General features: G+C 44.8%; 4 protein-coding genes across 5 annotated transcripts; 2 read left to right on the top strand and 2 right to left on the bottom strand.

Moving 5' to 3' along the window:
- Nucleotides 1–181: 181 nt before the first annotated feature.
- On the bottom strand, nucleotides 182–8266 carry nbr1a (NBR1 autophagy cargo receptor a). 2 transcript variants are annotated; one of them, XM_053413493.1, is made up of 22 exons: nucleotides 8049–8266; nucleotides 7654–7716; nucleotides 7546–7564; nucleotides 6902–6924; nucleotides 6488–6670; nucleotides 6215–6298; nucleotides 5889–6112; nucleotides 5523–5642; nucleotides 4995–5294; nucleotides 4488–4647; nucleotides 3832–4080; nucleotides 3642–3743; nucleotides 3393–3468; nucleotides 3119–3229; nucleotides 2835–3014; nucleotides 2538–2705; nucleotides 2289–2443; nucleotides 1549–2012; nucleotides 1254–1339; nucleotides 1060–1147; nucleotides 774–873; nucleotides 182–370 (listed from the first exon to the last, which is right to left on the bottom strand). In XM_053413493.1, the coding sequence occupies exons 1-22, from the start codon at nucleotides 8148–8150 to the stop codon at nucleotides 182–184; spliced, it is 3246 nt and encodes a 1081-aa protein (XP_053269468.1). In that variant the 5' UTR covers nucleotides 8151–8266. The 2 variants fall into 2 exon arrangements, with proteins under 2 accessions (XP_053269468.1, XP_053269469.1); XM_053413494.1 differs by having other exon boundaries at nucleotides 6215–6292; nucleotides 8049–8265.
- A 569-nt stretch (nucleotides 8267–8835) lies between these two features.
- Nucleotides 8836–13123, top strand: psme3 (proteasome activator subunit 3). Its single transcript, XM_053413492.1, has 10 exons — nucleotides 8836–9004; nucleotides 10129–10161; nucleotides 10271–10333; nucleotides 10475–10579; nucleotides 10686–10734; nucleotides 10857–10975; nucleotides 11256–11392; nucleotides 11540–11594; nucleotides 12136–12222; nucleotides 12356–13123. Exons 1-10 carry the CDS (start codon nucleotides 8963–8965, stop codon nucleotides 12434–12436), a joined length of 771 nt encoding a protein of 256 aa, XP_053269467.1. The 5' UTR covers nucleotides 8836–8962; the 3' UTR covers nucleotides 12437–13123.
- Nucleotides 13124–14603: 1480 nt separating this feature from the next.
- On the bottom strand, nucleotides 14604–17297 carry g6pc1a.1 (glucose-6-phosphatase catalytic subunit 1a, tandem duplicate 1). Its single transcript, XM_053414499.1, has 5 exons — nucleotides 16978–17297; nucleotides 16776–16885; nucleotides 15532–15637; nucleotides 15329–15444; nucleotides 14604–15163 (listed from the first exon to the last, which is right to left on the bottom strand). The coding sequence occupies exons 1-5, from the start codon at nucleotides 17193–17195 to the stop codon at nucleotides 14661–14663; spliced, it is 1053 nt and encodes a 350-aa protein (XP_053270474.1). The 5' UTR covers nucleotides 17196–17297; the 3' UTR covers nucleotides 14604–14660.
- Nucleotides 17298–18540: 1243 nt separating this feature from the next.
- g6pc1a.2 (glucose-6-phosphatase catalytic subunit 1a, tandem duplicate 2) lies at nucleotides 18541–21171 on the top strand. Its single transcript, XM_053414414.1, has 5 exons — nucleotides 18541–18860; nucleotides 18952–19061; nucleotides 19422–19542; nucleotides 19885–20000; nucleotides 20266–21171. The coding sequence occupies exons 1-5, from the start codon at nucleotides 18628–18630 to the stop codon at nucleotides 20766–20768; spliced, it is 1083 nt and encodes a 360-aa protein (XP_053270389.1). The 5' UTR covers nucleotides 18541–18627; the 3' UTR covers nucleotides 20769–21171.
- The last annotated feature ends 1544 nt before the right edge of the window (nucleotides 21172–22715 follow it).

The raw sequence follows: 22715 nt of genomic DNA, 5'->3' as shown, positions 1-22715 counted from the left end.
AGAAGAAGCCGTTCATGAGTGTTTTATTCTAATTGAGGAGTAAATGCAGTTTTATTTGTTTTTTTTATCGTTGTAACATTCTCGTCCTATTGGTCCAAATAAACTATCAACCCTGTCACTGAATCATGACTGTGAGGTCACTTCCTCCCCCCCCCTCCCTCCCTCCCTCCCTCCCTCCCCCTCAGTGCCGAGCCTCGACGGCTTCGTTCTGCCGCTCCTCGGCCATCTGCACCAGCTCGTTGACGGTGTGCAGCAGGCTGTAGCCGTGCTTCCTCAGCAGCCGCTGGTTGAGCCGATGGTCTCTGAAGCCCATCTCCAGCAGCATGGCCATCAGGGAGGGGTCCTGCCTGGTGGCCGGGTCGATGCCCCGCTGGAGGAGAGCAGGAGAAACAAGTTGAAGACGAGAGCGAGACAGTAAACAAACGGCGAGAAGAAGGTGAAAGTTAGTGCGGCTGCATTTCAGCCTGAGATAAAACTAGTTTGATGGATTGAGCATAAAGAAAAGCCAATAAACTTCAAGCCTCAAACTACAGAGGACACTACCACCGGTAGTTTGATGCTGAGCAGGTTTTTAAAGCTCAATCACAGCTCATTTGGGGGAAATGATGCAGATGTGTTCATGTTCAGACGCAGTTACAACAAAGATCCTAAGATAGTCACAATCTGACACCTCACACACTAGACACTTCTCAGTTGGGCTGTTCTCTAATGACTCTTTCCCTTTCTTGACGTCTTCCTGTGGATGTTGGACTGGTGTTCGAGCTGTGATGTACCTGTATTGGGCAGTTTGGTCCAGTGAAGAGAGCCTTATAAGCAGACGCTGCCACAGAGAGGGCCCCCTTGACAAGTCCCTCAGTGATGCCTCCTTGGCCCCTGTGACGCAGACAGAGGTGTGGTTACGCTGGGTTGTGTAATTGTGTTACGAGGAACAATGTGTTCCAGTTGCCTCCTGCTCTTTTAGTTTGTTTCTGAATGATTTTAGTTTCGTTTTGTGTCTGTTCCTCATTTTGGTGAACGGATGTTATTTTAACGTTGTGTATAAATAAAGTTGTTTTGCACCTCGGCTGCAGTGCGTTGCTGGGTCTGGGGTTGTACGTCTCGAAGGCACTGGAGGCGGAGCCTGCTGATCGGGACAGACCGGACGACACTGCAGAGCAGACGAGGAGATAACAACACACACATGAGAACACATGATGTGACAGCCTGACTTCCTGTCTTCAAAACAAAGATCACACTGCGTTTCCCCTTCTCACCGTTCAGGTGGACCCTGGGCTGGCGCGGCTCGTATGGGTCACAGGCTGGAGGACTCGGGTCCTCGGCCAGGTACAGAGCCTCAGACCTGAAACAGGAAACAAGCAACAGTTAAAAACAGGAGACACAAGGTTTGTTGGAAAATGTGGTCACTGTCCATTTATGTGAAGTGTTATTATCCTGTTGTTTGAGATGTGCAGGTCGTGTTATCAGTGTGATAAATCTCTGACAGTTTCTGTATGCATGATAAAAGACTTCTGAGCGACGGAGGACCATGTGACCGAGCCGCCATCTTACCTGGGTGAGTAGAGAGCCGGCGGGGACAGCAGGGAGTCGACCAGAGTCGGCGGTGGCACCACCTCCGGGGTGAGAGTCACAGCGTCCAGAGTCTGAGACGCACACAGCATCTGGTTTATGCTGCTGTGGATCAGAGGGACGGGAGGAAGCCAGACTTCCACCGACAAATCCTCAGCCACGACCGCCTCTGACTCCTCCTCCTTCGTGCTCTGCGGCGCCGTCCTGCCCGGCTCGCAGTCAGGCTCGTCCTCGTCTTTCAGCTGCTGAACATCTGGAGCGGCTGTGGTCTCATCATCATCATCATCATCATCATCTTCAGCAGCAGCAGCAGCCGCAGCGATGTCAGGCTGCGACATGGCGGAACTGTACATGGACTCCCCCAGAGGACGGCTGGTGTCAAAGCAGTCTGGGAGGACGATGATGTAGTCGTCACAGGAGGAGACTGAGGAGCTCTGGCTGCTGACCTGACGCACAGAGAGACACATTCACAGACGTCATCACAGGAGAATGACAACACAAACAATAATACTAAAACCTCTTATCTCATCATATCGGAGTGAAAACATTGTCCTGCCATAACTTCTCAAACAGAAATGAAGGACTGTCATCTCCTGGTAGAATCTCTACTGCCAAACATGGTGAATTGAAGCTGCAACTATCATTATATACTATATTTATGATTTGTTTTCTTCATCAAAACATAAAGTCATAGGGAGTATAAAAAAAAGGTTCCATCTCACCTCATCCCAGTCGTCTCCTTTGGCTGCCCCCTCGTCTTTCTCCTCTTGAGTGACCTTCATGATCTGCATCTCGTCCAAAACCAGGACTTCTTCATCCTCGAGATCACGACGTGAACTGGTGTGCAGGTTTTCAGTCACTGGTTCCAGGAGAAGAACTTTAAGTGGACAGAAAACAAATATGAGCATTGAAATATTTGTCACTATTTGTGTATTCAAGAGGAAAATCGCTTTTCAAATAGAATCTCTGACCCGGCCTCGTCTCCTCTTCTTGGCTGATCGGGTTGAGGCCTGTGTCCGGAGGCAGATCTGAACTCTCAAGTCTCAGAGCACCGAGATCCACGTTTCCTTCTTGAGGCTTCTCCAGCTTCTCGGCCTCCGCTGCTCGCTCAACGCAAAAGCTTGGACCTCGTGAAACAACTGAAGTGTTTTACAGAAGAGAAAAACCTGAGCTGAGCAACCTTCAAACACAAAACCTCTATCGGATATTTCTTAGAACAGGTTTGTTGGTTTATTGTGGAGATGGTTTAGAATATTGAGTCTCCTCACTCTGTGGTTTGTGGTTCCTCTGATGAAGCCGGCGTAGGGGTCTGTGGTCCGGGGCTTCCTCCAAGGTGAGTGAGCGGATGACGGTCTCACAGAGGAACTGGGCTCCGCTGATCTCCTCCTTCTCCTCCTCCTCCTGGGTCACAAGCTCCAACATCTCCCTCGGCTGCCTCAGTTTCACTCCTGGTCAACACAGAACAAACTTTACGCTATATTCACCGCTACGTTTTCACTTTTTTATTTAGTTCCATCTCCTCGTCCGTCAGTTTGTGACGTGTGTATCTTACCAAAAAGTGTTCTGACCCCTGTGACCTCTGTGTCTTCCTTTATTGGTGAAGTTATGGCCTTCTCCAGAAGTGGAGGCTCATGAGGCAGAGGGGATATACAGGGCGTCAGATCTACAAATCAAGCAGAGGAAACACAACAAAGTCACTATACTTGTGTTACCAGTGAAAGTGAAGTGTAGCCTTAGTTTTAACCGAAGCAACTTTGGAAGAATGGAAGTTAAAATAAGAATTGAACATGTTAAATCAAGTGTTTAAAGAATTATACGTTTCTTACCAACAGGGGTGTTATTAGGAACTTTCTCCAACTCTTGAACTATATTTATATCCAACAACTCAAATGAGAGAAGATCCTAAAAGAAGAGCAGACACAGTCAATCAGAATCTCAAGTTAAGATCTTAAATCACAATGTTCAGAAGGAGGTCAATAGTCAGAATCTTGGTGTCCATGTAAACACAGTCTTTGACAAAAGAAGCATTAAAACGTGGTTGTGTGGTTGATGAGCGACGGAGTGTGTGTGTGCACCTGTGCAGTCAGCAGGTCGACTGAGGGGAAGTAGAAATCCTCGTGATGGAGCTCCTCACACCTCAGCTCCCTCTCCCTCTCCACCGTCCTCACCTCCTCCTTCTGAAGCACAAACCAACAACATCGGTTAAATGGATACAATAACATCAGCATTGCGGTCGTGCAGGTTGTCGTCCGGTCGAACACTTGCCAGTATTTTGCTCTGGTGTCCGGGTGTGTTGCGGCTGTTCCCGGGGTCGACCACGATGCTGCACCACACGCGTGGGCCGAACTGACACCCGCAGTGCGCCAGCCGCCAGTGGGAGGTGTACGTCCCCTCCATCACCGGAGCGACAAAGGCCACGCTGACCACCCCCATCTGTCCGGGGAGCAGCAAGGGGACCGGCACCTCCCTCTTCTTCTCTGACGCCAGGCCGAGGTTTCCCCACATGAACACTAGCTGAGTGCACGCACACACACACACAGGGAACACAAAATAGAAATATACACATGCGAAAAGGCACAGGGACAACGGCACGCAACTGAAGTTACACAACAGAAAACACGGTGAAGTGAGGGACACACACACACACACTCAAACACACACTTAAACAAACGCACTCAAACACACACACGCACTCAAACAAACACACACTCAAATAATGACAAAGACTTCGGACTAAACAAACAAAGATTCAACTTAATCCAAATAATAAACATCTCAGACATGAAGCTTTACTTGTATCAGAAAGGTGAGAAAGCTTAGCTGGTGTTAGTGGGTAAGCATGAGCTGAGTGGGGGCTCAGAGAGAGAAGCAGGGGGCAGAGAGAGAGTAGAGCCTGTCCTCTCGGTGGGTGGGAGGGGTACCTTAGTCTCTGAGGTCCAGCTGATAGTGCCCGAGTTCCTCATCTTCCAGTACTTGATGAACTTGGTACCAGGCTCCAGACGGGTGCCGTCAGGCAGATTTTCATCCAGAAACAAGGCAGCCATAGTGGGCACCAAAGTTGCTTGCGAGACCCCGGGACCCCTAGTTTCAAGTGTACAGAGCATTGTTGAAAAAAGCCCTGGTTTCCCATAACACCCATCTCTTTTGTTCTCTACGAATCAAAAAAGTAGGACCCCAGAAATATCTTTTTTTTTTGCAGCTCAAAAGCATTTTTTTTTCTTAGAAAATCTATGAAGCAGCAGCAGTTTTCACATTGAGGTAGTTCCAACATTTCCACCACCCCAGAGCAGCCAGCGAAACACTTTTACAGACTAGATTACAAAGATGGCATATTTTGATTTCTCTCTTGGAAAAAAAAGACTTTTTTGCATCCATGCTGGGTTCGAGGTACCCAGCACTGTCGGACGCCCATCCGGGGTGGCGCTTACTCTGGACTGGAGGCCTGGGGGTCGGGGACCGGGGCGGGGATGGGACCTTGGGCTGGGGCTGGACCTGAGGCTGTTTCTGAGTCAGCAGGGGGGGGCAGGGCTGGGACCTGGGTGGATGCAGAGGCCATGTTTGCCAGGTTGACTCTGCCTGAGGTAGAGGGCCCGCTCCACTGCGGCACCCTCTTCTCCAGTCTCAGTTTCTTCTTGATTTCCTTCACTTCTGCTCTTAGCTGCCTCCTTTCTGCTTTGAGGCGCTGTCGCTCGGCCTTGCGCACTGTCCTGTCTCCTCGCCGTGGGAACCTGGTTTGAAATGTCATCAGGAACACCTATTTGTTGACTATCAAAAGTTTATTTTCCAAGAACTAAACACAGTCACACTCATAATTCATGAATTACAGAAATCTGTTGGTAAAGACATGTTGTGCTTCGCAGCTAATTCTAGTTCTATTCATGATGAAGCAACAGGCTTCGCACTGCTAGCAAAAACAAAGAGGTGGGTTGGATTCCTCCTGAGTCTTTGGCCTTTACCTTAACTCTCCATACATCCCGTGCTCGGGGATGGAGAGAGGTGTCTTGGTTCTCACGAGGTTGTGGCTGGGGTCATGGCCATGTCGGCACATCTCACACAGGATGCAGGACGGACACACACTGGCGGGGAAGAACACAACAAAAACATGAATCCTCATAAAGCAGCTTAAAGAACACAGTGCCTGTAAACAACTGAACTCATAAAAGGTTCAACGGTCCAAAGAATCAATAAAAGTAAATAAGTGACAAACCGTCACCACTGTCACTTATTGATTCATAATTGTAAAATGTTTGAAAAACATCCTAAATTGATTTGATCCACTTTCATCTAAAGGCTGCTCATTACTTTAGATCTGCCAGGCCTACCTGCACTTGTACGCCCCTTCAGAGGTGAGTTTGGTGCAGCTACTGCAGTTCGGGGTGTAGCCAAGTGACCCGCTTGAGGTGGAGGGGCCCGGCCTGGGGCCTATGGGTCCACCACTGGCCCCGCTGGGCTCAGGGGGCCCATCAGAGGATTTGTGGGTGCAGCACTGGCCAGAAAAGTCACTGCACATCCTTTCAACGACCTCTTTCACCACTTCATCCTTAAACTAAGAAACAAGAAGAGTTTGATTTAGAGGCTCAAAGCCAAAAAAAACGATTAAGTGTCTAAGACATGAAGGAGAAAAAGTAGAAGTTTAATGAAACTTTACCTTTTCCATGTAAGCTCTAAACCACATGGGAGGGGGTTCATCTTCTGGTTTGTTCCCCTTGTTGTCCTTTACTGGGACCTGCAGCAAAAACACAAGACATCAGTTCATATAGAATATTTAAAGCGACACGATTCAACAGCACCATCTGCAAGTGGTGATTAATTCTGTTCGGCTCTGTATCCAAGCGACGAAGTGGTTTTCACGTGGAGAAAACAGAAGCTTCACAAAGGTGCTGATAAACTGTTGAGGAAGAGAATCTGCTAGTTTCCTTACAGCTTCTCGCTCGGGGGTGACCTGCGTGCCCTTGTCCACAGTCTTGACCCTGGAGGGGTAAGGGGGAGCGGGTCGGAGGTCTCCTTTCAGCTCCTTCACCTCCGTCTTCAGAGGGCCTCCGCAGGCCTGCCCTTTCATTTTGTACACGTTCATGTGCAACTGGTTTCCCTGCTTCTCTGCACTCTGAATGGAAAACAAGCACATAGCACCGGAGACTGAAACCCGAATATGTAAAATGCAAACAACACACGTATAGGAATGCGTTTCGTTGCTATGTTATGACTCAATCTAGCCACAAGGTGTAGGAGTGGCACATTTCTAACATCTTTACTATTTGACTGACTTGTGAATTGTTTACTGTGAAAGCTGGTGTGTAGATTTGTTGTGTCTTTACGTCTTTTATTAAGTGATTACCTTGATGGCTTCTTCATATTCATCTGAAATAAAAAACAAAATCAACAGTGAGTCGTTTGGATTATCAATCAGTTAACATTTCTATATTCTGGAGTTTACAGATAAAGCATTGAATTTAATGTTTAGAACGTGTTTGTATTTGTAGCATCTATCATATTCACAGAAAACTAAAGCAAATTATTTCCATTATCGAAAAAATTGTCCTTTTAGCTAAATATATTCAACATACTTTGATATAAAACAGGGAAAAAATCCGTAATCATCACTCAGAACCACAAGAGACATATTCAAATTTGTGGTTTTGATAAACCAACTCTCGAAAGTGTTTTTTCAAAGCAAATAAATCAGGCAATCTTAAAATTTAAGAAGCAGGAACCAGCAAAACAAATCAATTATAAAAAATATTGATTTATCTATTTCCAGCTGCAGCTATCTTTATTATTGTGTGTATTTTATATCTCTAGTTGTTGCTTCTCTCTGTTTTAACCTTAGTAAAGTGTATGTGTACCTTGTTAAAAGCTTAATGTCAATAAAAAGTGGTATTATTATTTTGTATTAGTAGTAGTAGTAGTTATAACCCAATTATTAAATGACACATCTGTAGTGTTTGCTCTAGAGGCAGGAAACATGGAGGACCTCCTCACCTTGACTGTTGATGCAGATCTGAAAGAGGGAATGAGATCACAATGAGTCCAGCAACTTAAAACACGCGGTTATGAACGTGTGACAGCGCGAAGGGGACGAGCTCTCACCTCCTCGTTGTCCTCATCGAAGTACTTCACCTGGAAGTGGTTGATCCCGAACGACGCTTTGATCTGAAATGTGGGTTTGAAACACACGTTAAAGAGACAGGACCTGTTGTTATTTGGTTAAATCCCTCACGTGTCCAAACACCAGTGAAGGAAGATTCCACAGCTGTCACCTGGAATCAAACTGCGCACAGATCGCGGTTGTTTTTCTATTTATACGTATAATATGACGCAGTGTGCGAACTTTAGAACGTCATGAGTCAGTCGCGTCGGTGCCCAGTGGCCGGAGGACCGTCTGTCCTTCAGCTGTTTACGTGTCGAGGCCCCGGCCTCCTGCGTTCCTGCTGTCGCCAAACTGCGCCAGCGTCTCCTAGCTCGTTAGCATGTTAGCATCTCACCCAGGCTTCCACGGACTCCCACTCCAGCTTGTCCAGGTCCTGCGCCAGGAATCTCTTCACGTTCCCCCGGAAGTTGACTTTGATGGTGACAGGGAGCCCCATGTTCGGCGGCCCGGGGGGTGGGCGGCGATGCTCTGCGGTGACGGTGGCCTGTTCGATCCCCGCTGCCCTCGACCGTCTTCTCTTGTTTACATCGTCAGCTGCGTCGAGGAGAAAAATACGGTGACGTCGCCGCCTCTTCTTCTTCGCGTGAGCGTGTCGTCAAAGCAGTGAAGCGGGTTAAAGACGCTGTACCGCCACCTAGCGCAACTACAGGGAACCATGACAAAAATACAAAAATGACAAGCCGCATTATGCACAAATGAAGTACATAAAGTAATAATAATAGTTAAAATAATGAAACAAATGAATGAATAAAATACAAATTAAATTATAAAATCTGAGTAATAACATATCTGTTACAGGGAAGTCAAGGTTTTTAAATACAAATCTGTTAAAGCTTCTTGAGCTTGTTTATATGTACAATTTGAGATTCTGGAAATGTATTGAATGAAATAAATGATCAGTTCTATAAAAGTTGGTTTCTATATTTGAATTTAGATTTATGAATACCACATTTTTTTAAATAATTATTCATGTAATCATTATTATTATAATTTAGTTTATTTTATTTTGCTCAGCTATATTTTGTTTTATTTAACGTTATTTTTTTTCTTAATTTTTTTTTTTATTCTTCCTGACGATAGCTTCGTCCGTTTCCGGGACACGCGCCGTGAAAGAGGTGCGTCACGTCGCGCCTCGATGTCGTCATCACTAAGCTCCGCAAAGTGTGGCTGACAAGCAACAAGCTACTCGTGCACTGGTGAGTTTGATGCCTTTGGGACAATCGCTGTTCGCCCGCTCGACCCCAGAAGATGTCTTCACTGCTCAAGGTGGACAATGCAATCAAAACCAAGGTGAGACCTCCCTCCGCACCCGCACACCGCCCCGCGGCCGGGTTCCATTCTGCTCGGCTAGCCTCGTTAGCCCTCCGGTTGTAGCATGCTGTGCGAGGCTAATGGCTGCTAACCGGCCCGTGTCCCGCATGTTCGCGGCTCGTCCCTAACGTCTCCCGCACAGGAGCCGTGTCACACTAACGCAAAACCTCACGAGGAGCGGGGAGAAGTCCACGTTCCGGCCCCGCGTGTTTCTGACAAGCGGCGGATTGTGCGGGTGGAGCACATGCGTGGAGCCTGCCGGGCCTTAGCCGCTAAGCTAGCTGCGGTGTGACCGGCGTCAGGTTACCTCGGGTTCTAACGGTCCCCAGGTTTTATTCATCAACTCATGGTTCAAATACTGCGTTTTAATAAATGACACGTCATCTGAGAGTCTAACGAAAATATTCACAACTATACTTATTAGACATGTACATTGATCTACAAGCAAAATGACCTACATGCTGCTTTTACTGCTTTTATTTACATGCTTTTATTGATTTATATATGTTAACACCTTTTATACCTGGAGAGGGAAACTTAACATGTTGTTGTACCAGATAACAATAACATGAAGATCTGTGAATTTTAATATATGACACGTATACAAAATTTGTAGAACATAAACATGAAAGAATAGTAGTTAATCTCAAATGATATTAGTCAACAAAGATTAAATTGTAACAAATACTAAAACGATATTAGCAGCGAAATGTTCTTTATTTTATGTTTTGCTGGAACATCATCTGTAGGTTTTTGCTGTTTTATAAACATGAAAGTTGTATAATTATATAGTGTCCATCATCTTAACTTAATTTTTGTGATGTTTCAAGTCCAAGTCATTTCCTCAAACCTGACTGATAAACAGAACGTCTCCATCTTAATACCCATAATTCATGTTTACAAACATTTGACGAGTTCATGGCCTGTTATTCACTGCAGTCCCCACCTCCATGTTCACACTAAGTATTGTTCTAGAACAGCTGGTGTTATTCAGGGGCCTCTTTAGCTCTTTGCCTCTGTTACAGGTCTTTATTTCGAAGGGGAAAGGTTAATCTGTCCATTGTTGGTGTAGGTCTGATATTTTGGTTCTTGTCTGTTTACAGGTCGATGCATTCCGTGAACGTATCACTTCAGAAGTAAGTATCTCACTTGTAAAAGAAGTGTTTTATGATCACAATTACACAGTTTTTCTTAAACTATTTGGTTTTCGAGCATCTCTCATTTACATGTTTGCTTCTCCTTCAGGCAGAGGAACTAGTTGCAGCTTTTTTCCCAAAGAAGTTACTGGAGCTTGATCACTTCCTGAAGGTCAGTGACGTGTTCATTCAGAGAAAACGCATTGAATAGTTTCACATCTGTGAACTGGTTTTAACTGAATACATAATAATGGTTTAGCCAAATATCTCAGTCAACAAATTCGTCTAGTCGCTCATCCTTGTTGTCCTTTAGGATCCAATCATCAACATCACTGAGCTGAAGGAGATCCACTCGGATATAAACCTGACTGTGCCCGACCCCATCCTGCTCTCAAACCTGCATGACGGACTAGACGCGGTGAGGCTCCATCTTTCAAGTTTAATTCAATCCTCAAATACTGTAGTTACTGTGTGTAGAGCATGAGCTGAGTAACTGGGACTAAACGTGTTTTTATGTGTTACAGCAAAATGCCAAAAAGAGGAAGCTCGAGGATGGAGGTGGGGACGACAAGGGTGAGTGTGCAGCTGTTAAGCTTTTTTACCTTCATAGAAGATTTTACATCAACCAACTATAATAACATTCTCTTCTCCTCGTTTGTTTGAAATGGCTTCTCTTTCTCCTCTCCGTCTCCCAGTGACTGGCACCAAGGTGTTCGTCATGCCTGGTGGGATGATGAAGAGCAACGCAAACCTTGTTGATCTCATTGAGAAGGTCAAGCCGGAGATCAGGACACTGATAGAGAAATGTAACACAGTAAGTAACGTCTAGAAACATCACTCCTGCATCTGCAGCTAACAAGTGTAGGATTAAAGAAGACTTTGATTTAACAAAGGAAAAACCAGCGACAAGTTTAAAAGAGATGATTCAGAACCTACTCCAAAGAATATTTACTTTTATTCTTACTTGTAGTTGAACATTGTTTTGAGTTTTAAGCTTTAACTCTTGAATACATGTAGAGGATTGCTGCTGAACATTTAGACTTGACTGAGGGCATTCCAGATGTTGCATTCCTCAGTTTCATTTTCTTCTGCAGGTCAAGATGTGGGTCCAGCTGCTCATCCCAAGGATAGAGGACGGCAACAACTTCGGTGTGTCAATCCAGGAGGAGACGGTAGCTGAGCTCCGGACAGTGGAAGGGGAGGCAGCATCTTACCTCGACCAGATATCAAGGTTTACAGAGATTCTTATTGTGCTTTGTTGTACCTGCTCCAGTCAGAAAGATGGAACTGCTCCTTAACATCTGTAGTTTGTTCTGTTTTTGTGATTTTATAAGAAAGACTTGACCCGTTCAATAATTTCTGTCTTCTTTACCTGCAGATACTACATCACAAGGGCCAAGCTGGTTTCCAAAATAGCTAAATATCCCCATGTGGTAAGTAAACATTTTAAAATACTGAGTACTAAACACAGAATGAAAGTCCAAGACAACTTTGTGTTATTAATTAAATGTATAATACCCTTGTTCCTGAGAGCTGCAGTAAATGTACATAAAAATATTTGAGCAGATACCAGAAAGTAAAGCAGCCGTGACCTCCACAAACCACATGTTTCTCCTGTATTGATGATGCTAAGCTAAAGATAGCTGCAGGGGTCTTTACTTTGTATTATGAAACCTCCTGTTCATTACGAAGCTGCTGAAGATGGTTTGTGTGACATCTAATGTTTGTGTGACAGTTTTCATGTAACGTTTGAGCGTAGGCTGCAGATTTGACTGTTAAATACATTTTTCAGACTTTGACTCAGTTTTGGGATGAGCCAGCAACTGAGGGAACAGTGTTTGAATCTCAATAATCAACAAAACATTTTGAATTCAGCACCACTGGTTCTCGCCTCTGATTCCCTGTGTTACCGAGGCAGAAAATTTGAATTAATAAAAATATATAATAATCTCATGTTTCACCTTTTGTCTTCAGGAGGACTATCGGCGCACAGTAACCGAGATTGATGAGAAGGAATACATCAGTCTGAAGATCATAGTCTCTGAGCTCAGAAATCAATACGTACGTAAAGATCTTTATTCTTTAACTCCATCAATTCAAATATATCAACACGCAGCTCAGGTGTGATTTCATGCATCTTTACGTGCGTAGTTTTTCCCCAATGATCACAAAGTCTTTTCCTTTTCTATTGAAGGTAACGTTACATGATATGATCCTGAAGAACATTGAGAAAATCAAGAGGCCTCGAAGCAGTAACGCCGAAGCCCTGTACTGATGTTCCTCCAGCCACAGCCCGACCCCCCCCCCGTCCCCTCGCTGCCATGGCTGTCGAGCCACGGAAGCCCGGCCCCGGTCCACAGGACGACAACTACACATTCACCGACTTCAGTACAAATCAACAAACCTCTTTACAGAAACGTAGCCTCATACATGGTCACAACACACAGGTTTCATTTTCGTTTTCTTTTTTTTTTCTGTTTGTTTTAATTGTAAAATATTTTTCTTGTTTTAAACCCATTGAAGACAAAAAAAATATTCTCCCAGAAAAAGGAGGGGGATGGATAATAAAGTGTTTTTTAATTTTAATTAAACATTTTGTCCTAACTTTGTGAAGTCGCTTCATTCGTGGCTCTTTAAGGAAGGAACTTAAAAAACGTTCAAAGCAGTTGTCTGTGCTGCGTCAGTGAATGTCAGTTACTTTTTGGTTATTCGTCTCCTGTTGTGTCTCCTGGATGATTGTTGTTCACAGGAGACGCAACACGAGCTGTTGTGTTTGATTGTCTTGTTTTTTTTACTCCGAATGTCGTCTGCACATTACACATTATAATCATGATAAGTATGATTATTAAGCTGGTTGTAGGTTTCACAGACTTGCTGGTTTTCAGTGAAAATTCATGTAAGTCACCAAAGCATCTGTTCTGTCGCGTCATTGATTATTGAATAAAACATTTTTTGATAAAGATGTTGAATATTTTGTGTAGTTTTTAATGAAATATCAGATATTGGTTTGTGTGCAGATGCTCATACACACAGTTGTAGTGACTGAACTGTGAAATACAACCATAGATTATTTAATTCTCCCACAATCCACCAATACAGCTGAAATTTCTCAGTGTCCTAACTCAAAATGATTAAAGTACAGAATCATTATCAACAGAATGAGATTTAATTATCAGAAGTACCTGACCATGCTCAGAAAACCTTCCCCTGAGTTGCCTTTGTTTGTTCACACACATTCATCCACGTGTTCGCAGCATTTCACCGCTGCAGCTGGTTTATCTGGTTGCGACACTAGTTCCCAGCATCAGGACTCGGCCCCTCCACAGGGTCACAAGATAAACATGAAGGGGAATGAGAGGGTTCATGTGAGACGACAGAAAAAATATATAGTTCTGCAACTCAAATTGATTCATTTATAAAGCATCTATGTAATATTTGACCACTTTGAGCCTCAAACTATCACCTTTGATACTTGAGGTTTGGAGGGAAGATGCGTCTTAAGGTGCAATATAAGCAACTAGATACAGTTTTTGAAAGACCAAAAACATGGGAACTTGGTTTTAGATTAGTAGAAAACACAAATATATAGTAAACAATACAATACTGATGCAGCGTCTGTTTAAGTGTAAACCAGCCATCGAGCTGCTTTGCTGGTGAAAATAGAGACTCTGACCCAAATATTCAGAATTTCATTGCAGGTATATTTTGTGACTTCAGGTTGGAATCACTGTTTTACTAATGTTACTAATCGTCTGACAAAGAAGGTGGATTTAGTTTTTTTTCCTATTGACACCGTAAAAACGTTTAAATCTGCAAACCTGAAAAAAACATCCAGTTTGAGCCGAATGTCGTAAATGTAAACATCAGAGTGTTGCTCAATGTTCTTGACGCAGTTGTAACGTCTGATCCCACTGACCCCCCCCCCCCCCCTCCCCTGTGTCTGTATCACACCCCCACAGAGCAGCCGGCCCCCGCACACACCGGCACCATACAGATTAAGCTGAAAAAGGAGGCCACGGTCATTATGTCATCAAACGGTCTCACCTTAGATCCCGTGTGTTGTCTGCAACAGTCTTTGCCCTTTGACCCTCTGTGTCTCCTCTGGAAGCTCGTGGCTGAGGTGAAAGGCAGAGTGGCTCCTCTGTGGGACTGAGTGACAGGAGCATGCTTGAGTTAATATTTAATGGTTGTTCCTTCCTGAGAATTAATCAGTCTTAGATGTTCAGAAAAAGCCTTGTTTTTGAAAATCACGACTCTTTTAAGGTTAGTTTCAATTGCATCGTTTATTTGTGTATCGTGTATTTGTAGAAAAATATTTTTTTTATATCAAAATCAATATGGAAAACTCTCATCTAACCCCTATTCAGCAAGAATGTGATTTTACTACAGTTAAAGAGCTGCAGGCCTGCACCGTAACTTCAGGGACCAAAAGGAACGTCCTATATGAGAAGAAACAATCCTTGTAGAAAACTAAACTAATAATTTATATTTGAGCTTGATTAAAAGTTCTTCTCTTCTGTCTTTCCCTTGCAAATCCTGCTCAGAGCCGACGGCACCACGGTGGTCGGGATTAGAAGTGCAACAGTGTTCTTTACGAAAGACAGGAAATAGAAAGTCAGGTGGTTCTCCGAGGAGAACGTCCATCCGTCCAGCAGCTGAAGCAGGAGCAAAGAGATAATAATACATCCGGCCTTGGAAGCAGCACTTCGGTTCTTCCTGTCGCTGGGGAGCGGCGAGTGCAGGCCCAGGCCCAGGCCCAACAGGCTGCCCATGTTCCGCAGGAGGCTGGCGAAGGGCGTGCTGTCCATGTGGACCCACTCGGGCCTCGCACACCACTTGTGGGCTTTCTCCAGGGTCCAGAGCAGGTCCACACCCAGAGCCATGAGCAGGAGGTAGAAGCCCACAGCGAAGGAGGTCAAGCAGACGGTGCTGATGAAGTATGTGCTCATGCTGGCGCTGTAGATCCTTTTATCCTTAGAGACAACTGCAGCTACGAGGACACCTGACACACAAAGACAGTAGCAGGTCCATGGAAAGAAATCACAGCCGTAGAAGGAGTTCTCACATCATGGAAGACAGTTCAAATACATTGGTTTTACTTGAGTAAGAATACAGATGACCCTCATAAAAGGTTCCACGTGGTCCAGATGTGTTGGTCCAGACTAACCTGTGATGACTCCAGCGATCACCTGGTGTGGGAAGTGTGCGGCCATGTAGACCCTCGAGGTGCAGACCACCAGCGCCACCAGGCCCATCAGCACCCACAGGCCCATCTGCAGGAATCTGACAGGGAGGGAACGAGCGCTGAAGGTGAGCGACCGGTCCCCAGAGGCTCAGAGACGTGGATCATTGTGATTAACTCAGACTCACTTGTACAGTAGAGGTGGCCATCGCTGCTCTGTGGCCATGGAGAGCAGCGCGGTGACCATCACGTACCAGACGCCAGCCGCTCCCATAGCGTGACCCGACGGACTTCCTGCAAGAGCACACGCTTACTTTGACAGATCAACACAGGTTCACTCATCAGGGACAGCTGCTGAGTTCAGAGTGAAACGTTTTTGACTCAGTATTTGAATAAAATGTTTATGAGTCACACAAAGGTCACATATCAATAGAAACAGGTTTCGTACAATTTGGGGATTTATTATAACTCCACTGTGCATTGTCCTATCACCACCAAACTCTGTCACATGATCAGAGTCACGGCCTGAATAGTACTTTGTAAATCCACTCTGCAGTATCCAACTAGTCCCCAATTCAGACTTATGATCACAATCCTGACCTGAACAGCTCCATATATTAATATTAGTGCAGGGTCATAGCGCCACCTACTGATCAGTGTGAAAATTAAGTTGTGGTAACATTGTCCAATTGACACAAAATTGATAGTGCTATATCAGAGCCCCTACTTGAACAGATCTATTAGTCTGTATGTAATTATAGTGTGTGAATACACTCGGAATATTATATGATAAAAGAATAACGCTCGTTAGTGAGATACTATCGAACTCCACCCAGGGTTTATATAACAAAACACTTCATGGGATTTAATATCATTGTCAGTGGTTGTAGATTCCTTTGATGTCTTAGCAAATGTGAACGATTTATACGACCTGAAGAGAAACAAGACATTTCTATATCAGTCTACACATCCTGATAGCGCCACCTACTGCGAAAAAGAGGTAAGCCAAAGTGAAGCACGCGACACAGAGCAGAGTTCGAATGTGCTTAGGCCTCCACAGTATAATTTTCAATACCTCATTAAGGATTATTAATCTGCTGAATATTTACTTTCTATTCAATCAATTGATGAATGACGTATGAAGTTTTAGAAAGTATCTTGTGTAAAGCACTTAGATAAATTCCTCAGTCCAATCTGCTGACAACCAGGAGATGTTATATAAGATCCTTTGCTGATTAAAATCACTACGAGAGGCCAAAGGTTGTGGAGTTTATAACGAATTTATCTTGTTTAGATTATGTTCATTCATGCAGAGGAAACCTGGAACGCTTCAGATAATATGAGGAAACAAATCAACGAAGGGCAATCGTTCATCAAGTTGTATAAATCTCTGAAAAGTCAGACAGATATCCAGCTCTGCTTGGTTCTCTACCTGGTCCCGTCTCACACGTGATGGGGAACTGCTGCAGAAAAGGAACCGGATCTGCTCCGTAGAACCGGGTCTCGTGAACCCACCAGTAGGGTCTCTCCCCGAAGAGAACCCTGGAGAAACCAACAAGACTCAAACTACCACTTCCTCTCTTTAAGCTTTGTTTTCTCAACGTGGACTTCCCTATCAGATGAGGACAGTTTACCATTTCAGGACCAAGTTGAGCCAGTCTCCGATCACAGCCACCCAGATGAGCCGGAGCCCCGTGTCCCTCCGCAGGTGGAACCAGACGGGGAACAACCAGAAGAACGTGGTGTGCAGATCGGCCACCGTGGACGCCAGGTGGAAAACGCCCCCGTAGCTGCTGTACGTGGTCTGAAGGTGGACGGCCAGCTCAACCCCCCAGCTGTGGAGAAGATCCATGATGCACTGAGTCTGTGGTGTTGTTGGTTAGGTCCAGGTTCTCTCAGGCTGCCCCCCCCCCACCCCTTGCTCTGCCACTGTGTGATCCCCACTGGACTTTACTCAAGGCTGGCACATTTGTTTGCCTTTTGGACACTACTGACGGTTCCTTAACCTTTACCCCCCCCCCTCCCCAACCGAGGCCAAAACCCATCATGACAGAAATCAGCTGCCGACAGTTATTTCTAGGAAAATCTCTTTTTTTCTGTGATCAGTGACAGAGAAACGTAGCCCGTGTTCCCACAGTGAGCCAGATGCTTTTGAAATCCATCGATCTCAGGCCCACGTTTTATCTGCTGCGTCACATCAGGAGCGTTTGTCCTGTTTCCTCTCCTCCTTGTGCTTAATGAGGGAAAAACAATCATGACCAACGTGTCCCAGGAGACCAGATAAACTCCGAGCTCGTGTGCAGGGATGTCCCCGTCAGACGGAGCAGCCACTTGTGCTCGAACCTGCAACCGGCCAATCTGCTGCTCCTGGGTTATCACCGACTATCTGCACAGCTCCGACTCACTTAATCATTGATGTCCTTATGCAACCTACAACTGGGTTACTCCACCGTTCTGAGAGGTGCCATGTTTTCACCAAATCATCAAGAAAACCATTACATAACTGGGAAATTATTACTCGTGGGGCTGAATGCATGGAGCAGAAGTGATAAGGAAAAACATCATCCTCACAGTCACAGTTAAATTCATTAGATTCACATTTTTATTTGGGTCTGAGCCAAATGCACACAGTTGATTTCCATCAAGATGAATGAATTATTCACAAAACTTCAAGTTGTGTCTTTTGCATAGTCCTGCTAACAAACACACAAAGTAGAAAAGCACCAAGAACAGTTCATAGCTCTCCAGACACTCATCTAGACCATGATCTAATCCCGGTTCTTTCCTGATGTCGCATCCCTCCACCAAGCTTCATGGTCATATGTCCTGTAGTTTCTGTTTAATCATGCAAACTAATAGACAAACAAAAGAAAACACTCATCCTTGGCAGAGGTAAACATCCTCAAAGTTGATTAAACCCACTCACTCAAAGAAATAAAGAATGTGACGTTCAGTAATATATTGTGGCCCTGATAGAAACTGTTTGTATGCAGATGATTGGTTTGATCCTCTCTCTGTATCTTAAGTACAGTAGTTCAGTGAGATGTCTCATGCTATCTCTCCTTCTTGTTTGTGTGACAAACCTCCCAAACTCTCCTGACTCCCGGTGTTTTATTGCACATGAGCAAGGTCCAAAGATCAGCGTGAGCATGCGTTTGGGTGGTGGGTCCCTCTGGTATAAAACCAACCAGCTGTGTCACTGATAGCAACAGTCCCTCTTCCTTTTTTTTTGGTCTAACTCGCTCCCTCTTCTCCACACGGACATTTCTCCCCCTGCTGCCCAGATGCTCAGCTCCGTCATGGACGCCCTGCAGGGCTTCGGGGTGAGCACCACCCACTACCTGCAGACCAACTACCAGGACGCCCAGGGCCTGTTCCTCTGGGTGTCCTGGGCGGCCGACCTCAGGAACACCTTCTTCATCTTCTTCCCTCTGTGGTTTCACCTGCGAGCCTCCGTGGGCATCAAGCTCATCTGGGTGGCCGTGATCGGGGACTGGCTGAACTTGGTGTTTAAATGGTGAGACGGGAGTAAATCTTTGACTTTGTGGGATTAAATATGAATTCTCTTTTTCTGATGATTGTAACTGAGGTTTGTGTTTTTCCTGCAGGATTCTGTTTGGGGAGAGGCCTTACTGGTGGGTCCACGAGACGGCTCACTACGCAAACACAGTCCCTCCTCACATCGAGCAGTACCCCATGACCTGTGAGACTGGGCCAGGTGAGAAATCCCACTTCACCCACATGTTGAAAATACAACTGTGACTTTTGGACAGTTGCAAGTTTTTAATCCACACTTTTCATATTAAAATGTTGTCTGTCATGTGTTGGGAGAAGTAAAAATCATTTAGCAAGTATTTAAAGGTCCATTTTAATCCATTATAACTGTTTAAATGTACATTTATGAAGCAGGACAACATCAAAACCTACTTACAGGATTAAAAGTAAAAGTATTTGTCCCCTGTGACAGGCCGACCATCCTAAAACAATATGTTTTCACCACTGTCTCTCTTAATCATGCAAAGAAAGTTCTGTCTGTCGCCCGGCGTTGAGTTGAGTTAATCAGCCTCTGTTCTTCCAGGCAGCCCCTCCGGCCACGCCATGGGAGCCGCTGGTGTCTATTACACGCTGGTGACCTCCATCCTCGCCCTCATGATCAGCAAGAAGAAATATGGAAGCAAGAAATCCACCAGCAGAGAGTGGTGAGTGGTCTCAGAGGTCTGAGAGAAGCACTTTGTTGTCCTGCGGCTTGTTTTCCACTCAGAGCTTATCACTGTGGACACACTATCTGTCCCCTGGTTGATCATTGACTCCTCAGAATCTCAATCCTTTCACATGGCTTGTTTTGACGTCCATGCAGCTGAAGTTCTCATGATAGGCTCAGAAAAACGGTGTTAATTGTTTTACGGCTTTGAAGATGTGGACTTGCTTGTCGTGGGGCAAGAAGCCGGGAGTGATTTACAGCCTCAAGCATCGTCTGTCTCATGTCAACGTTTGTATTTCCTCTGATGTAATCGGTTAAATGTGTTTTTTTCGGGGGGCAGGTACCTGAAGGCCGTTCTGTGGACGCTGTTCTGGGGGGTCCAGGTGTGTGTGTGTCTCTCCAGGGTCTTCATCGCCGCCCACTTTCCCCACCAGGTCGTTTGCGGGGTTATCTCAGGTCAGTGTGGACGTCATGTCAGTGGATGATGGGATAACAAATTAGAATAATGGTAGAAGTGAAAGGTTTTGTTTCAGAAGTCAGGACTTTGGTGGATTTGATGATAAAGCTTGTGATTGATACCTGATTCTTTCTGATCTCATCATTACTAACTGTACATTAAATGGCAGGCTCTATGCTGCCTGGCAGACAACACCCAGGGCACAAAAGGGGTGAATAATGTGTTCAACATTGACCTGGGCTTTCCAACATGTGTTGCTCTCAGGTATTATCGTGGCTGAAGCCTTCAACAGAACCCAGTGGATCTACAACGCCAGCATGAAGAAGTACTTCTACACCACCCTCTGCTTGACCTCCTTCGCGGTGGGCTTCTACCTCCTGCTCAAGGCTCTGGGTGTGGACCTGCTCTGGACCCTGGAGAAAGCCCACAAGTGGTGCGTGAGGCCCGAGTGGGTCCACATGGACAGCACGCCCTTCGCCAGCCTCCTGCGGAACATGGGCACCCTGTTCGGCCTGGGCCTGGGCCTGCACTCGCCGCTCTACACCGAGACCAAGAAGAGCAGCAGCAAGGTGATGAAGGCGGGCTGCGTCCTCAGCTCCCTGCTCCTGCTGCACCTGTTCGACTCCTTCAAGCCTCCCACGCACACCGCGTCCCTCTACTACCTGCTGTCCTTCTGCAAGAGCGCCGCCGTGCCCCTGGTCACCGTGAGCATCATCCCCTACTGCGTGCACCGAGCCCTGAGCCTGCAGAACAAGAAGGCAGCGTGAGCAGTGGATCAGATCATAAAAGACTGATGAAAGGGCAAGAGTCTCTTCCACTGGTCCTCAGGAGAAACAGAGGAGATCAACGAGAGACTGTCACTGGTGCCTTTTGAACACTGTGTGTGACATTATGTGGAAAGAACTATCCAGGACGCCCGGCAGCACTTCAGGAGACATATTCTGAAACTCATTCAACAATACCACGATTATTGGACAAACAAAATCCACACAAGTCACTGTTTGTATTTTCAGCCGTTGTGTTGAAACTCAGTCGAAAGGACAATATCGCTCACTCACAGCTTTGATGTGTTATTTCCAATGTAACAATAATGTATTTTTAAATGTTACATAAAATATTTTTGAGACAGTTTTGAATATTTTATAATAAAAATCATGAAAATGTATCAAATGAGCTGGTTCGTGTTTTACTGCATCACAGATGTACACTGGACTATAATAGTATTTCGTTTATTCTACATTACTAATATTTAATCACTCATTCATCACAAATTCAGATGTTTTACTAAATAGTAGAAGTACCACAGTAAAGAAAAATACTTGATATCAAGTAAAGGTCCTGCATCAGCATCAGCATATTTTTTTCTTGGTTCCTTTGTGTGTTTCTTTTGTCATTTTGTCTGTTTGTCGTCATCTTGTGTTACATCTGTAGATTGTTTGTCTCTATTTGGATGTTTTGTGTCATGTGTGGTCACGACGAAGAACAACTGAAGATGAGCTTCGTAAACATTCAGGCTAAAAACACTGTTGTCTAGTTACTTAGTTTATTTCCATGTTTTCGAAAATAAACATGAAATAAATGAATGTTTGACCTTTTACCTGCTTCGGACTGAGAGAACAACTGGACCAAAGGTTTCACTTTGACCTTTTAACCTTTGAACCAACTTCATTTACTCTTGTAATCAGAGCTGTGGTCTTTGGCCTGATTGGCAGCGAGGACACAGATGCACACACGTCATACATCTGTGTGTTGGGGAACAAAAGGCCGAAGGTGTGAGGCGAACATTCAATATTTGTCTGTGTGTGTTTTTGCAGGAACGCACACGTAACACCGTCGTGTGTTACAGATGTTTAGTGACCCAGAAGGTCATGTGATCCTTGATGCACACAACCTTCACATAGGAAAAGACTCACTAATATGTTTATAGGTGACTGTGTGTGAGAATAATTGTTTTTTTACTTTGAACTAGTTCCTCAGTTAAATCCTATGGTTAAATCACTTTCATCTGTCTTAAAGATGCATTAATAACTTTTACTTCAACCTGATCTCATTGAGATAAAGTAGAGTAAAGCAAGCAGGAAGAAAAACAGAGCATGTGTACAAGAGAACATAGATATTACAAAAGTGCTAAGTGAATGAATGGAGACATTAAGACATTAAGATCTGCTGCAATCAACCAATTAATCATTAAGTCAATCAATATATTTATTTCCCAACAAAAATTTGTCAAATGTATATTTTTGATTATCAAAACACAATGTTATGAGTATATTTGGTTTCTAAAAACATGTTCAAATTTTACTTTTGTCTCTAAAAAATTATATATAATGACTGATTATCACAATGTGTTCTGTGTTCTTTCTGTTTCTAAAAGCTGTGCAAAATGTATATTTTTATTTCTAGAGAATACTCGATATGTTTATTATTGCTGTTTTCCAAAAATTATGTTATATCGTTATTTCTGTATAACCGAGCATGATTTATTCCTGGAGGACTCGCGGGGGGGCGCTGTGGGGCCGAGCAGCCGATTCTCACCCAGACGGGAAGAGGTGGACCGGAAGTGAGCTGCAGAGACCCTGTGTGTGTTGAGGTGAGAAACAACCTGAGGCTGAAGGTGTGACTGGATGTGAGGAAGAGGAGCATCATGTCGGGGCTGCGGCTGATGAAGAGTCCGCTCCGCGACAGACTGAGAGCTGCTGCTCAGCAGATAGTGT

This window comes from Pleuronectes platessa, chromosome 21, assembly GCF_947347685.1.
Source record: "Pleuronectes platessa chromosome 21, fPlePla1.1, whole genome shotgun sequence".
NCBI lineage: Eukaryota > Metazoa > Chordata > Actinopteri > Pleuronectiformes > Pleuronectidae > Pleuronectes > Pleuronectes platessa.
Note: the sequence above shows the minus strand (reverse complement) of the source record. Positions and strands in the feature narration are given on the sequence as shown.

Coding starts and splice junctions, on each gene's coding strand:
- nbr1a (XM_053413493.1), bottom strand. CDS start 8,150: ATGGGGCTCCCTGTCACCATCAAAGTCAACTTCCGGGGGAACGTGAAG. Junction 4,081..4,487: donor GCTGGACCTCAGAGACTAAG/GTACCCCTCCCA, acceptor GCGTGCACTCAG/CTAGTGTTCATGTGGGGAAA. Junction 1,148..1,253: donor GCCCAGGGTCCACCTGAACG/GTGAGAAGGGGA, acceptor TCTGCTCTGCAG/TGTCGTCCGGTCTGTCCCGA.
- psme3 (XM_053413492.1), top strand. CDS start 8,963: ATGTCTTCACTGCTCAAGGTGGACAATGCAATCAAAACCAAG. Junction 10,735..10,856: donor TGGAGGTGGGGACGACAAGG/GTGAGTGTGCAG, acceptor TCCGTCTCCCAG/TGACTGGCACCAAGGTGTTC. Junction 11,595..12,135: donor TAGCTAAATATCCCCATGTG/GTAAGTAAACAT, acceptor TTTTGTCTTCAG/GAGGACTATCGGCGCACAGT.
- g6pc1a.1 (XM_053414499.1), bottom strand. CDS start 17,195: ATGGATCTTCTCCACAGCTGGGGGGTTGAGCTGGCCGTCCACCTTCAG. Junction 15,638..16,775: donor CACGTGTGAGACGGGACCAG/GTAGAGAACCAA, acceptor GTGCTCTTGCAG/GAAGTCCGTCGGGTCACGCT. Junction 15,164..15,328: donor GATCGCTGGAGTCATCACAG/GTTAGTCTGGAC, acceptor TTTGTGTGTCAG/GTGTCCTCGTAGCTGCAGTT.
- g6pc1a.2 (XM_053414414.1), top strand. CDS start 18,628: ATGCTCAGCTCCGTCATGGACGCCCTGCAGGGCTTCGGGGTGAGCACC. Junction 18,861..18,951: donor CTGAACTTGGTGTTTAAATG/GTGAGACGGGAG, acceptor TTTTTCCTGCAG/GATTCTGTTTGGGGAGAGGC. Junction 19,543..19,884: donor AAATCCACCAGCAGAGAGTG/GTGAGTGGTCTC, acceptor TTCGGGGGGCAG/GTACCTGAAGGCCGTTCTGT.